Consider the following 16,411-nt stretch of genomic DNA (forward strand, 5'->3'; position numbering starts at 1 on the left):
AATACAAAACAACAATAAGTATACTCAATCCAAAACAACCCTATCATACAAAAATTTAAACTAAATTAGACAGAGGTCTCGAATGCCTGCCTAAAAAACCATGTTTTCAGTTCTCGGCGGAAGCCTGTCAGGGAGGGGGCATGGCGGAGATCATAAGGCAGAGAGTTCCAGAGGGCAGGGGCCACAATTGAAAATGCCCTCTCTCTGGTCCGCACCAGCTTAGCTGTTTTGACTGGTGGGACCGAGAGAAGGTCTTGGGAGGCTGATCTCGTTTGGCGGCCTATCTGGTGATGCTGAAGGCGTTCCTTTAGATAAACTGGACCAAAACCGTGTAGGGCTTTAAAGGTTAAAACCAAGACCTTGAATTGGGCCCGGTAAACAACTGGTAGCCAGTGCAGATCTTTAAGTACTGGAGTGATATGATCTCGGCGGCGGCTGTTCTTGATCAGACGTGCCGCCGCGTTCTGTACCAGCTGTAATTTCCGGACCGTCTTCAAGGGTAGCCCCACGTAGAGTGCATTACAATAGTCTAAGCGAGAGGAGACCAGGGCATGTACCACCCGTGGGAGCAGATGGACAGGGAGGTAGGGTCGCAGCCTCTGTATCAAATGTAATTGATACCAAGCTGCCCGGCTCACCGCCACGACCTGAGCCTCCATGGACAGCTGGGAATCAAGAACAACACCGAGGCTGCGAACCTGGTCCTTCAGGGGCAATCTTACCCCATTCAACACCAGGTCAAAATCACCCAACTTCCTCCTATCTCCCACAAGCAGTACCTCAGCCTTGTCGGGGTTCAGCTTCAGCCTGTTTCCTCCCATCCATTCACTTACGGCCTCCAGGCACTTGGAAATGGTATCCACAGCCATCTCTGGTGAGGACTTAAATGAGAGATAGAGCTGAGTGTCATCCGCATATTGGTGGCACTGCAGCCCAAATCTCCTGATGATGGCCCCCAGCGGCTTTATATAGATGTTGAATAGCATGGGAGAGAGGATAGGTTACGTTCCATTTCCACTGTCAGAGGCAGTATGTCTCTGAATACCAGTTGCTGAGAATTGCAAGTGGGGAGAGCGATGTCTTGCTCAAGCCCTCCTTGCAGGTTTCCCAATAGAGCACCTAGCTGGCCACTGTGAGGGAAGCAGGATGATGGTCCAGAAGAGCCTTTGATATGATCCAGCTTCAGGGCTCTTTTGGTGGTTCCTATGCTCTATCTGAGGGAAGAAGTGGGTTCACTGGGTGCTGTGCAAGTGTACATTCAGCCTTGCAGGTGCTGGGTTGGGATGGTGATAGGTAGGCAGGCAGGCAGGGAAGTGAGAGACCAGGGATGAGGTTTCTTTACTATTTATTCAGAGCAACAGAGGCCAGAAATGACTATTCCTCACATTTGCTAAATTGTAGACCTCCCACTGTGATTTTTGCAAATCCTGGGGACTGTTTAATTGGGCAGCTGTGCAGCCCTGGAAGAAACAAGAAAGCCTGTGGTTTGTCAACAGCAGCAGCTTCACATACCCTCCAAAAGCATCCAACGTGTTTCTCAGAGGGTGGGAGGAGCAGCCACCAGGGACAAGGGAACCCTTATTAACATTTTATTGGTACAACTGATGAAACACTGGGGGAGGATTCTGCTTTGATTACCTCAGCTGTTGGGGAAAAGTCTTTTTGTTAACAAGTCTTGGAGAGCAGCTCTCAGATTTAGGCCCAGTTTGGCAGCATGGGAAGGTGGGCAATTTGACTGAAAGCCCATTGCCCCCCCTAAAAAATCTAGAGCCACTTTTGTAGCCTGATGGGTCAGAAGGATTTAACCACCATGTTCCAGATCCATTGGGTCCTATGACTGGTGATCTGGTGGAGATAGACACTCCACAAGCAGTCCAGTCAACACCTGAATAACATGTTCAGACTGAACAGCTAGGCTACTGTCAGCAGCTTTATAGGGCCAACTGGAACCCTATTGGCTCCTGGTGTCACCTGACCCCCTCTAATAAAAGCTGATAGCTACCAATCTCTGGTCTGTGGTGGCACTAAACTGCAACAGAGGAGAGGCAAACAACTGTCCCCTGTGGATAGAATTTGCAACTGCTGAACTAGGACAGCTTTCCACAGCCTAGTGCCCCTTCCAGTGTTTTGGACCACAACTCCCATCAGCCCCAGTCAGCACAGTCATGCTGGCTGAGGTTGATGGGAATTGTAGTCCAAAGCATCGGGAGGGCACCCAGTTGGGGAAGGCTGAACTAGGAAATTCACATTACAGTAAGAAGGAGAAATCAACAGCATTTTGCCAGTATATTTACACCTTACCTTGCCCATTCCTTCAGGTCTGTGAGAGACAGTGTCTGGCCCTCGCGCACTTTGATCACGGCGCTGATCTTCTGGCCCCACATCATGTCTGGGGCACCAATCACAGCCACATCTGGAAAGGGAGGAAGCGTGAAAGAGTCACACAGAGAAGGCAATAGGAACTCCCTCCCATGAGAAACCCACAAAGCTCTGCCTTTACTTTCTTTTAGGTACCAGGGGACCTACTGTACATTTAAATAGTAACAAGAACAAAACAGCCTGCTGGATCAGGCTAATGGCCCTTGTAGCCCAGCATCCTGTTCACACAGTTGCCATGCAGATGCCTGTGGGAAGCCCACGAGCGGGGCCAGAGTGCAAGAGCACTCTCCCCTCCTGAGGCTTCCAATGATCAAAGGCACAACTGCCTCTGGCAGCACTTAGCCATCATGGCTAGTAGCCAAATAGCTTTATCCATGAGTATGTCTAGTCCTCTTTTAAAGCCATCCAAGTGAGTGGCCATCACTGCCTCTTGTGGGAGCAAATTCCATAGTTTAACTATGCGCTGCGTGAAGAAGTCCTTTCTTTTGTCTGTCCTGAATCTCCCAGCATTCAGCTTCACTGGATGTCCACAAGTTCTAGCGTTATGAGGGAGAAAAACTTTTCTCTACCCACTTTCTCCATGCCATGCATAATTTCATACACTTCTATCATGTCTCCTCTGACCCGCCTTTTCTCTATACTAAAGAGCCCCAAATGCTGCAACCTTTCCCCACAGGGGAGTTGCTCTATTCCCTTGATCAGTTTGGTTGCCCTTTTCTGAACCTTTTCCTGCTCTACAATATCTTCTTTGAGATGAGGTGACTACAACTGCACACAGTATTCCAAATGTGGTTACACCATAGATTTGTATAACAATATTATGATATTGCCAGTTTTATTTTCAGTATCTTTCCTAATGATCGCTAGCATGGAATTTGCCTTTTTCACAGCTGCCAAATGCCTTTGGGCTATCCATGACTATCCCAACGTCTCACTCCTGGTCAGTTACTGTCAATTCAGACTCCATGAGTGTATATGTAAAATAAGATTTTTTGCTTCAACATGCATACTTTTACACTTGTTTACATTGAACTGCGTTTGCCATTTTACTACCCATTCATTCAATTTGGAGAGGTCCTTGGAGAGCTCTTCGCAATCCCCTTTTGCTTTAACAACCCTGAGCAATTTAGTATTATCCGCAAACCTGGCCGCCTCACTGTTCTTCCTAACTCTAGCTCTCTTATGGACAAGTTTAAAAGCACAAGTCCTAATACTGATCTTTGGGGGACTCCACTTTCTACATCATTTCATTGGGAGAACTCTCCATTTATTTCTACTCTCTGCTTCTTGTTTCCTAGGCAGTTGTTGATCCACAAGAGGACCTCTCCTCTTATTCCATGATGACTAAGCTTACTCAGAATTCTTTGTTGTGGGTACCTTGCTAAAAGCTTTTTGAAAGTCTAAGTACACTGTGTCAACAGATCACCTCTATCTATATGCTTGACACTCTCAAAGAACTCTAATAGGTTAGTGAGACAGGACCTACCCTTGCAGAAGCCATGCTAGTTTTGCTTCAGCAAGACTTGTTCTTCTGTATGCTTGGTTATTTTAACTTTAAGAATACTTTCCACCAGTTGTCCCAGAGCAGATGTTCAACTAACTGGCCTTCAATATTCAGGAACACCCCCCGAATCCCTTTTTAAATATTGCTGTTACATTGGCCACTTTTCAATCCTCAGGTATAGAGGTGGATCTGAGAGACAAGTTACATATTTTTCTGTAAACCATTTAGATTTTCTACAATCCAGAGCTATATAAATCTTGTTAAAAACATAAAAATAAAATATTTTTGTTAGAAGATGAACAATTTTACATATGAGTTGTTTGAGAACTCTCGGGTGGATGCCATCCTGACTCGGCAATTGTTCAGTTTTTGTGTCTATTAAGCCTAGAACTTCTTTCCTCGTTACCACTATCTGTCTCAGTTCCTCAGACTCTCCTCCTGCAAAAGTTAGTTCAGGCACAGGGATCTGCCCTATATCCTCCGCTGTGAAGATGCAAAGAATTCATTCAGCTTCTCTGCAATCTCCTTACATGTACATTTTGATGTAATCCCACACATTTTTCATGAAACCTTTGCAACAATACCCTGGTCGCTACTGTAACTAGGCCAAAGTACGTATTGACAAAAATACTAACATATTCTTCTCTTTTTTAAGACTCCTGGGGTATTTATTTATTATTGACACTTGTTAGACATAAACAAGTTCTCTAGACACAGGGTAGTAGTGGGCTGTAATGGTGCTTACATGCCCTCTTAAAGAAAGTCTTCCTGCACCATTCAGACACCAATTCCTGTCTTCCTCTATCATGGGGGCAGCCAACATGGTGTCTCAAAGTCCCGTCAGCACCAGCCAGCATGGCCAGGAGTGAGGGATGATAAGATCTGGAGTCCAACAACATCTGGGGGGCACACTGGCCACCTCTGATGTACCCCCTATCTCATGGTGCCACTTGAAAGAGGCCACTTCTCCATGTTGCATGGGTAAGCCCAGTCCTGGGCCAGGAGCACCTATTAAACATGCTGCTCTTTGTAAAGCACCACTTACATAAACAAAACTATATTAATGAATCAATAAATACCACCACCACGGGGCTATGCTTTACCAGCAATGCTGGGGTGGGCCAGCAGGTGGCGCTCAACTTCCAGGGCACTGATCTTGTAGCCGCCGCTTTTGATGATGTCCACTGAGGTCCGGCCCCTGATCCAGTAGATGCCCTCCCTGTACACAGCAGTGTCACCTGGGCGAAAAAAAAAAGATGAGGCAGGCAACATTTCAGGGGCAGAACTCCATGGTGACAAGATACTAGGGATGGTAGCCGCCAAGAAGATCAGAGAAAATGGGTGGCAGCAATGGCAAAGAAGGGGGAGACAAGAGGCAGGTGGCTACTAAGGGTGGCTAGGCTAGGGGTTGCCCGTTAAGGAATGGAGCCATAAGAAAGCGATGCCTTTAAAATGGGCAGCAATTCATTAAGGAGGATGGGTCTGTCAATGACTATTCATCATAATGCGGCTCAGAGGATGGTGACAAGGGAGAGGGCCTTTTCCGTTGTGGCTCCCCATCTCTATCTGGCTGTTCACCCTGGCCTTTGACACTTGAGATGTTGACGTTTTAGGGCCTACTCTGGTTGTCACTGTAATTTGTTTTAACTGTTTTAAATATTGTATTTTATATTGTTGTGACCCACCCTGGGACCTTTTGGTGAAGGGCAGGCAATACATTTAAATAAACAAACAAACAAATAAAGCTTCTTGTTTTTATATTGAGCCAGGCCCTTGCTCCATCCAGCTAGGTGAATGGCAGAAGCTCTCCACGGTGTCATGCAACAGCCTTTCCCTACCTTACTAGATGCCAGGAACTGAATCTGGGGCATTCTGCATGCAACGCACATGCACTGCCAGCAGTAATCACGTCATGGCTTTAAAAGAGGCTTAGCAAAGTTCACAGAGGAGCAGAGGTCTTGGCAACGGTTGTTAGTTGAGTTCAGAAGGAGTCTGCCTCTGGACACCTATTGCTAAGGGACAGACTGCAGGAGGGGCCTGTTACCCTCACACCTTGCTTGTGGACTTCCTGGGTGTGTCTGGGAAAGAGGGATAGCTGAATAGCTCGCAGGAAGCAAGCGAAGAAAAAAAGGTGGAAAGGGGAGGACACCCTAATCTCAAAAATGTGGTCCCTGGTAAGGAAGCCCAGCTCCACCAGACCCCTCCACGGAGAGAAATTGTGGGAAAAGCAGCCAGTTCTACTGTTGTTGGGCCTCATCTGGGACCTGATCTTCTGATAGAGGCGGGATGGGGAACCTCTGGCTCATGGGCCAGATTTGGCCTGGCACATGTTCCAAACCCTAATTTCAGCAGCAACAAGAAGGGTGCATTAGCTGGACACCCACACAGCAAACTTCTTGCCACCTGCTACCACTCTGCATTTCGCTCCTGCCCTCTCTGAAAGGAGAGGAGAGCCGTCAGCCCATCCCTGGAGGAAAACCCACTCCCCCCACTGATTGCAGTAGCCGGCTTTCAGGCTGAGATTCCTGGGGGGGGGGAGTGGTGGAAAATTCCCAGAATACCTGACCTTGGGCTGGGTTTGTGTGTCTATGTTTGAGTTTTATTTATATATTTTATCTGCTGAAGAGTGGGCGAGGAATTGCTTTGTTGCTTTGGCAGCCAGGATTAGCACGCTGCCAAAGCTTTCTGTGGCTGGTTATTGTTTTATTTTATTTTGTTTTATGGATGACATTTTTTTTGGCTTTTAATTATGTTTGAAGCCGCTTGGAGACCTACAGGTAAGCAAACGATTGATCAATCAATCAATCAATCAATTATTATTATATTATATTATATTATATTTATTAGTCGCCCATCTGGCTGGTTGTCCAGCCACTCTGGGCGACGTACAAGTAAAATACATTAAACAATAAAATTTTAAAATATTAGAACCCAATAATAAAAACGTAGCCCAACCCAAAGGCTTGCCTGAAGAACCAGGTCTTCAATCACTAAATTTGACCCATGAGACTGTTTCCCTCACAGCCAGCCTCACTTTCTCCACACTTGACATCAGTGGGGTGGATAGAGAAGCAGCTGGATTGGCTGCGCGACCAAATTCCCCATGGGGAACGCAAACACACAGCCAATCATGTTAGAAAGCAGGCTTGAAATCACCGCCCATCTGCCTGCACAGCAGTTCTTCAAAGCACCATGCAGGGCTCTCTGCAAGCCAAGGAGGGGTAGACCAGGTCCCCCCCACCCCTGCAGTAGAGGACGTCTCAAACTGTAAACTAGAGACACGTCATCAGACAACGGGCTCATTACGAGGTCACAACACCAAAACTGACCCCCCCCCAAAATAATAATTGTGCAAATCATAAGTATGGCTAAGTTGAGAATCCAATACTACATCCACTGTGCTCAGGAGAAACTCCCCCCAAGAATTATAGGAGGCTGGGCCCAATGTCCTGTAGGACCCTGCAGAGAGTTGCGTAGCAGAACGGAGGGTTCTGAGCGAGCTTATGTGTGTGTGTTTGAATCTTTGCTAAGATTCCACCTTCCCTGCAAATTAGTCAGACAGAGGCTTTAAGTTTTAAAATAAGAAATACAGGCATACCCCGCTTAACGTCGCTTCACTTAACATTGCCTCGCTATAACATACATGCTCCATATGCCTGTATTTCTCCAGAAACGCAGCGTAGCAGCAGAGGCTTTAGTGCGTGGGGGTGGAAATAGACGCGATCGCACCACCGCAAATCAGCTGGGAGGCGCGATCGCGATCAGCTGGGAGGCACGGCAGCGCAGCAGCAGAGGCTTTAGCGTGGGGCTTTGAGGCTCCGCATGAAGGAGAGGTAAAAAAAGTTTTAAAAGGTAGTGCTTCGCTTTAAGGACATTTTCGGTTTACGTACTCACTCTAGTCCCATTGAGTACGTTAATGCGAGCTATTACTGTAACTACTTTATTCTGGAAGTACATGTTTGATAGGAAAGAGCCCTATATCTAGCTAACTAGCTAAGTTGGAGCAACGAGCACTGCGCCCAGTACTCGCCCTCATGCTGGAGGAGAAGGAGAGACAAAGGAAAGATGTCTGCTCCCCTCTTGAGAAAGAAGAAGACTGGGAAAGAGGGAAGGAACTGGGATCAACATCCTCTGCATATCAGTCTGGAAGGGAGAGACAGCAGGAGATCAAAGGACAGGTATAGCCTAGCTACCAAGAGGTCTCCTCTCTAGCTACCCTTTTTAACCCCATGCAGCCTCAACCCACAAGTTGGAGTTGAACCTCATACATTCCAACAAGAATTACACAGAGTGACACTTGAAGGCATGGAACCCCTCAAGGCGTGCATTTGGACGCTACAGCAGGGGTGGAGAACCTCATGGCCTGGGGCCAAATGAAGCACTCCAGCCCTCTCCTTGTGGCCCTTGAGACTCACCCCATGCCACACCCCTCACCTGCCCTGCTCCAGATCCTCCTTTAGTGTCTTTGCCTGGCCAAAGGATAATGACAGCTGGCTGGAGGACAGAGAGGATGTGTGCGCACACATGTGTGTGTAGAAATGAGCACCCTGTATAATGATAAGATTCACATTATTTGCCCCATCCAGTTTTACCCCCAGAAGTGGCCCCCAGAAGGTTGCCCAGGTGGGCATGTGGCCCTCAGGCTGAAAAAGGTTTCCTACACATTCTAGAGGGACACTCCTAGAACTGTGCTATAGTAATCTGTGCCCTACCGAAAAGCATGCAAGTCTTAAGATCCATCACTAGCTCCCCTATGTTCGGCACTGGTTATGCCTCATCTTGAGTACTGCTTCCAGTTCGGGACCACACTTTAAGACAAACTGGAACGGGTTCAGAGGAGGGCAACGAGGATGATCAGGGGACTGGAAACAAAGCCCTATGAAGAGAGACTGAAAGAACTGGGCAGGTTTAACTCTGAGAAGAGAAGACTGGGGGGACCTATGACAGCACTCTTCAAGTACTTCAAAGGTTGCCACATAGAGGAGGCCAGGATCTCTTCCAGATCGTCCCAGAGTGCAGGACACAGAATAATGGGCTCAAGTTGCAGGAAACCAGATTTCGGCTGAACATCAGGAAAAACTTCCTAATGCTATAGCAGTACAACAGTGGAACCAGTGACCTACAGAGGTGGTGGGCTCTCCAACATTGGAGGCCTTCAAGAGGCAGCTGGACAGCCACCTGTTGGGTATTCTTTAAGCTGGATTCCTGCATTGAGCAGGGAGTTGGACTTGATGGCCTTATAGGGCCCTTCCAACTCTACTGTTCTAGGATTCTATGACAATGGAAATAGCATCGGAGCATTTGCAGTTGTTTTGTACTTTTGTTTTTATGAAGGCCCTTGCCAGAACAGCAGCTTCCACAGCAAGGCTGCCTAGTGAAAGTCAGCACTAGGGGATATTTTGCTCAAACCTCCCTCAAAATTTAGGTCTACAGAACAGCGGTGTTCATTTAATGGCTTTGACCTTGTTCTCAGGCTCAGCTCGGCTGTGCAGATGTCACCTTGCACCTTGCCCTTCTCCCCACCGGTGCGGCTACATTTTGCAGGCCTCTTGTCGTTACACTAGTGACCTGCCTGTTTGACCTTCTTACACCTGCAAAACATTTTTGTATCAAAAGAAGAGGGGCAAGGAGCGGGAGCTCGTACACGATCACAACAAAAGCTGAGGCCTTTCAGCTTCAACAGTGCCTAATGAACTTTTTTTTTACTGACTCGATGCACTTTGACTAGGTGCAATCCATATATACACCCTGCTATGTCCCATAAAAAATCCAGGTATTCCAGGGGAATTCCTTTCAGTATTGCTTCCTTCATCCCTAGATGTGCCAAGCTGCGGTGAGCTTTGCAACAACAGAAGTCACAAAGATCCCAGCGCAGGCCTGTGATAACACTGAAAGCAAAGGTGATCCGTTCCCATTTCTTCCTTTAGAAACAGGGACTGCTAGGAAAGGACTTCTTCCCCTCCCCTCTTTCCATCTTCAGCTCCAGACTCCCAAGTATTGGTTGGGTGATAAAAGGAGCTTCCATGCAAGCTAGAATTCTGGTCCCTCTGCTACATCTCAGAATGCCTTCCTTTGCTTGACAAGTCCCAGGAAATTTCGAGCTCTGAAACGGATGTTTCCGGTGGCATGGTGATCCTTCACTCTGAGTAGGTACAGACAGAATGAGGCATCTTCCCTGCTGGATTCCTTTGCAGAGGCCTGTTACCTGGAGAGTTGCCCTGCTCTCTGAATTCGCAGTGTTTCGAAGCAGAGACACCTCCCCTCCCGCCGCCTTGGGAATGTTTGGTTTAAATGAAATAGGAACAATATGTAGTCCTATTTCTTAGCAAAGTATAAATGCAACAATGGATTTGAGAATAACCAGTCCCACACCTTCTCTCAGACATAATCAAATAAATTAACAGAGACAATCTTCTTAGTTAAAAAAGAATGAAAGAATATTTACTCATGACCTTCATATGCTCCCTCTGCTAGAGGTTAATGGAGAATATGCAGGGATTTCTATAATCCCTTGACAAAAGAGGAGGAAGAAGAAGGTAAATAGCCCCACTCTTTAAGGAAGTTACATCATGGTAAACAAACATATAGAGATATTCCCAACACTGGTTAGAGGGAACATCTCCCTGTCAAAGGGGGAGGCATGCAAGCTTACTTATTCCAACAGGGAAGGCCTTCTTTGAAGCAGACAGAAGCAACATAGCAGCCCCTTGTTCTCCTTTGGTGGCTTTCATCAGAGGGATCTTGGAAGTATTCAGAAAATGCCGCTAATTAGGCTGAGAGGGGAACGGCTGGCACGTCATGCAGGATGTGATGGCCGGAGAACTGACTCCACCCTTCCATGGCACCCAGCAAGGGGCATCAAGCTGCATGCAAGAGAAGGAGTGGTTCCATTTGGCTTTGCCATCTCAGACACCAAGCTGTCTGGGGCAGTGGTGGTTGATGCCCATTGGGACTGGTACCCTGGGAGCCCGAACAGTAGGCAGAGCCAGAGCTGATAACAGGCAGAGTCAACTCATCCTCGTTTTGCCCCCATCCTCCTCCTCCCTGCTGCGTTCTACAAGGGGAACGCTGAGACTAAGGAGGAGGAGGGAGCTGGCAGGCAGGGCCATCCTGTGGGCTGGCTTTAAGGAAGAAGGCCGACAGACGGGGGCTGGCTGAGAGCAGAACGAGGTCTCCAGGGCAGTGCCCCATTTGCCCAAGTGGACCAGCCGCCACTGAAGACCCAATGCTGGGCAGCAGGACAGCGTGCCGAAGGGGATCTTTTGTGGGGTGTTGCTGCAGCCTCCAGCTGGACTTGACAATAGCCGCTGCTGTGAACTTCCCCCGGGGTGTGTCCATTACTGCCAGACTCCTTAAAATTCCAGAGCAGTAAAGCCCTCTGATAAAAGGCATTCCGCACAAATGCAGGCTTGTTTCTGGCTTGTGGAGAACAGGTGCAGGAGGGGATATGGAATGACAAACAATTAGAGGGAAGAAGGAAGAGATTAATGATGGGATGGGAATCGGTTGTCCCCATAAGAGCCATGCAAGGTGCAGAGTTTATGGCGTGCAAGGGTCTGTGATGTGTGTACGTGTGTGTTACGGACATAAACCTCCCCACACTCCCCAAATGAAAGCTGCATCAATAGTTCCCCATCTGCTCACATATATCACACACTTCATTCCAGTTTATTAGCCGGAATAAATCATAAATATTTCATTATACATCAACGGTGCTCAACTCCAGGAAGGCACAATCCATCACCCCGATGCTCCCCGCGACCTGCCACCGCGCATTAAGCTTTCCAGTCTATTAAACAAGATTGATACAGTGTGCTGGGATGGACTAAGGGAATGTATTTATAGCACACCGGGGGGAAGGGAGGGCACCAAGAGCACGCACGCAGCCTGGACGAGATGAACCTCCCCTCCAATGGTGCCTGAGCCACGCAGCTGCAAGAGAAAGTGCGACATCCATCAAGGGCTGAGTCTCCCAGGCACTAGTGAACAATTGCATCCGGCTGGTTTACTCTAGTGCTGTGTTAATTAAATTGTGGGGCACACCAGCCAACCCCCTGACCTGCTATCATCTCAAGGAACCGTCACTTCAAGGTAAGAGAGAACATGGAAAAGGACTGGGACAGAGCTGGAAGGAAGCCAGTGCACCTTCCCACCCCCACTCCAGTCCAACCATTTGGCCAAAGACTTTGCCAAAAGACGTCTTCCCAACCTCTCCAAAAGAGATTCCACAATGATCACCTGAATCTAAACTGTTCTTACAGTTGGGAAGTTCTTCCACGCATTGAACCTACATCTTCCTTCTTGTGGTTTAGAAAGCGCCTCTTGTCTTATACTCAATGGACAAGGAGAACAACCATAAAAACGTAAGAACAGCCCTGCGGGGTCAGGCCAAAGGTCAAACTAGTCCAGCATCCTGTTTTCACAGTGGCTCAACAGAAGACTGCGTGAAGGCCACAAGCAGGACCTGAGTGTAACAGCACTTCCCACACTTCCCAGCAACTAGCATTCAAAGGCACATTACCTCCGATAACTGAGTTAGAACGTTGCCACTGTGGCAATGTAGCCATTGATAGCCTTCTCCTCCATGAATCTGTCTAATCATCTTTTAAAGACATCCAAGTTGGTGGCCATCACTGCCTCTTGTGGGAGCAAGTTCTACAGTTTAACTGTGAACTGTGTGAAGAAGTCTTCCTTCTGAGATTTCTGATCCAGGGGCCTCCATGAGAAGTTTTCACTGATGCCCTCTTTCGCCCTTCTCCATTATCCCAGTTGACTGTAACTCCAAATGAAACCCAAGGAAGCTGGAAATGAAACCAAGCTTCATCGTGCCACAAGTGGGAAACCATGTGATGTGACATCTCCTGTTCATGCGCATGCAAGTCCTGAGTTAGAACAAGCTGAGCCAAGCCCAGTAAACCCAAAATAAGTGAAAAGAGAGAGGGGGGAGGGGGAAGAGAAAAACCAACAGATCTCTGCAGGTGACAACGATGCCTCAGACTAAGAAATTATACATCACTCATAAGTTCACCAAGATCCATTTTAATACTAATCAAACTTCTTTGCTTTCCCTTGACTGTCTTTGGGGCAGATTTTCACTCCCTTGGTGGTTCAAATCTCCCTTCTAATTGCTTAATGTACATTTCCTTTAAAATGAAACAACTTACTCCTGTCCCTGTTCGCAGCTCATCTCTCTATCAACAGTGGATCCCCATCATACCGTCTGGCCTTGCGTGGGTTGCACCATTTATATTTCATTTATGCAGGACCAACTGTCTGCTGTATAAGACAAAGAACCGGTACGGTATCTGCCTGGAGAGCTGGCAACCTACAGTATGTCTGTTGGACGTGGGCAGAGGAGAGGGAAGAGATTAGGTGGCAGGGAGGGAGATGCAAAAATGTTTCAGGAAAAGCTTAGGCAGGCAAGCAGGTCTCGAGAAGAGGGAAGCAACTGAATTGGGGTTGTGTGGGGGGTGATGGAAACAAAAAGGGATGCAGAATCCAGTTTCCTAAGAATTTCAGCTTTCGTTAACATTTTTTAAAAAGCAATCAACTTCCTAGTCCTTATTTAACAGGACTAACTCTAACCCATAGATGACTGTATGGAGGCTGCTGTGTGCCTCAGTGAGTGCAACCCCATCTGAGGAATGTCTCTCGAAGGACAGAGCCGGTGTCACGAACCGGGGCTCTGATTTCCTCCTCCTTTCGGGGAAAGAGACAACCTCTCAGAAGAGGATTTGGCTTTCCACATGGTTCTTGATGCTCCTCTGAACTCACATAACCAGAAAGGACCATGAGGCCAGCCCACCTTTGGCCTGCTTGACTGTCCTCAGATTCTAGCTCCAAACCCACCACCACACAGTCATTCATTCACTGGCGATCACTCGTGGCCGAGTAAGATTGTCTTCCAAGACAAGGTCTTTAACAGTGGGTCTGTAAGTGACTGTGGAGGCCAATTCTGGATCCACACAGCCTCCCACAGTGAGGACATAGGTTTCCGGATGGAAGATGGTCGCAATGAGGATTTGTTTGACGTGCCTTCCGCTTAGCTCGTTTGTCCTGTTAGCCCTGCATTCATGCTTCTTCGAAGTCCACAGCACCTTTGATAATAGCCGGCCTCCGTTTGAGACGTTCATGGGCCAAGACTTCCCAGTTCTCGATGTTCATGTTACAATTGTTTAGATTCGATTTAAGAACATCTTTAAACCTCTTTTGCTGTCCACCGATATTCCGTTTTCCATCCTTAAGTTGAGAGTAAAGTCGCTGCTTTGGAATACACTATATCCAAAGGCTCTTAAAGGCGGAGGCCTCATTCACTGTGGGGACAGAGCCAACCCCCTGAAGGAAGCCAAACTACCTATTCAAGACTCAGTCAGAGGTTGTTGGTTTGTTGATTTATTACGTTTATACCCCACCTTGTGGTTCCTATGTGGTCTCCCATCCAGGCACTGACCAGACTTATATTTACTTAGCTTTAGCAAGGTAGTGTCCTCAAGTGCCTTCAGACCATTATTGATTGATTGATTGATGATTTATATCCTGCCCTTCCTCCCAGCAGGAGCCCAGGGCGGCAAACAAAAGCACCAAAAACACCACTGCCTGGTTTCCAGCACTCTCTGTGGTGCTGACCATTTCCTTGCCCTGCAAATCTGAGACCTGACTTTCTGCTTTCTCCAGCCATGTGTGTTGGAACCTGCCTCCTTCCTGCTAACCTGCTTTTCTGGACTTTGACCCTGGTCTGACCCAACTGTGCTCACCAGACCCTATATGGACTTGGCTCCCAGCTATGCCCCACCTGGGCTCGACCCCTCCTCCATCTGGGATCATTGCCTGAAACAGAACACCCTGCAAGGAATGTTTGGCTCCAGGCGGCTGTTGGAGATTCCCTCTGTTGCTCTCTCCACAGACACTTTGTGTCTGCTGGATTCCCAATGCTGTCAGGATTAATAAAGCATCAAAAGACTTCTGTGGGAAAAGGCACAAAAGAAGAGTCCAAACCTCCTTCAAAACCTTTCCACCTGCATATTATTTATCAGCATTCAGCACTGATGAAGAACTTGAGTGGTGCAGACTACCATTTGAATCTTTAGCCTTCTCTGGTCCTGATTTAAGATTCCTTGAATGCAGATGTCCTCAGAGACTAGGTCCATTAAAGTTTCACAACCAATAATGTGGTAAACAAGCTTGGGCAAAAAGTGGCTACTTCAGCAATCCTTCTGCCAGCTGTTCTTGCACAGGACCAAGGAAGTCCACAAAGCAGAAAAGAGGGAAGAGAAGGGGGTGGCAAGAGAGAGAAAGAGATGTCCAAAGGGGCCACAAATTCTCCAGGCAGAGAGCACGGCCCTTCCAGAGGCACCTATACGCCCCAATCACAAATAGGCTACTCCATGTGCACCGCACTATCCTAGAATCGTAGAGTTGGAAGGGGCCTTAAGGCCACTGAGTCCAACCCCTTGCTCAAGGCAGGAATCTAACTTAAACCATACCCAACAGGTGGCTGTCCAGTTGCCTAGAATCGTAGAGCTGGAAGGGGCCTCTAAGACCATCTAGTCCAACCCCCTGCTCAATGCAGGAACTCACCACACATGCAGTGAGTCCAGTCAATCGTTTATTGAGGCTTGACTAGCCTCAACTAGACCTCAGGCATGTAGGGTTGCCAGTGCCATGCTGTGGGGCACTCTTCCAGCAGAGGTCCAGCTGGGCACCCTCGTTTTTGACTTTTAGGGGTCTCGCGAATCCCTTTTATATGTCGCCAGGCCTTTGTACTGTTAGCCAGTCACTTTAATGATTATCTGTATTGTTTTTAATGGTGTTTTATGTTTTAATGTTGTATACCACCCTGATATTTTATGATATGGCAGCATAGAAACACTTTCAATATTCAGTAAAGTTGTGGCCATATTTTAATCCAAAGGCTGGTGTCCACCTCATTCTTGCCAGGTGCAAGAAGGCAATATTGCAAATATTTATGACCACCCATGATGACTGGTGGCTCCATGTCAGTAAGGCAGCGGAATCCATTCTGGGTTTTATTCTGAACTTTCAAGGAGTTGTCCAAGCACCTTGAACAGCTCCTTGAAAGTTCAGACTAAAACTCAGAGCGGATTTCACTGCCCCACTGACATGGCTGCCCATTTGCTACCGGGCCAAGCTCAAGGTTCTAGTTTTGGTGTACAAAGCCCTATACAGCTCAGGACCAGGATACCTGAAAGACTGTCTTACCCCTTATATACCCAGCCGATCACTGCGCTCTGCAGGTGAGGGCCTCCTGCAGACACCATCTTATCAGGAGGTCCGTTCTGTACAATATAGCAAATGCACCTTTAGTGTGGCGGCACCTGTGGAATTCCCTCCCTTTGAATATTAGGCAGGCGCCATGTCTGCTATCTTTTCAGCACCTTCTGAAGACTTTCCTCTTCCAACAAGCCTTTTAAGTTGAGACCTATCCCAGTCTGTGTCTGTGTTAGAATTGCTTTTAATATGTTTTTTAATATCTTTAACCTTTTTTTAAAAGATGTTTTTAAAGTTTTT

At 47.5% G+C, this 16,411-nt stretch overlaps 1 protein-coding gene across 4 annotated transcripts in view; it reads right to left on the reverse strand.

The window, feature by feature from the left end:
* The window catches only part of ACSF3 (acyl-CoA synthetase family member 3), a 91,765-nt gene that overhangs the window by 4,399 nt on the left and 70,955 nt on the right, over positions 1-16,411 (reverse strand). For 3 of the 4 annotated variants that reach the window (XR_009758859.1, XM_061594420.1, XM_061594422.1), the window contains 2 exons: positions 4,987-5,121; positions 2,302-2,413 (listed from right to left, as the gene is read on the reverse strand). Coding sequence is in view for 3 of the 4 variants with exons in the window: in XM_061594420.1 (XP_061450404.1) it covers positions 2,302-2,413; positions 4,987-5,121 (247 nt within the window). In the remaining variant the exon portion in view is untranslated. Of the gene's footprint in view, positions 1-2,301; positions 2,414-4,986; positions 5,122-16,411 lie in introns of those variants that run through there. The other variant, XM_061594421.1, reaches the window with a different exon arrangement.

The sequence above is a fragment of the Rhineura floridana genome, chromosome 13, assembly GCF_030035675.1.
Source record: "Rhineura floridana isolate rRhiFlo1 chromosome 13, rRhiFlo1.hap2, whole genome shotgun sequence".
Lineage (NCBI taxonomy): Eukaryota > Metazoa > Chordata > Lepidosauria > Squamata > Rhineuridae > Rhineura > Rhineura floridana.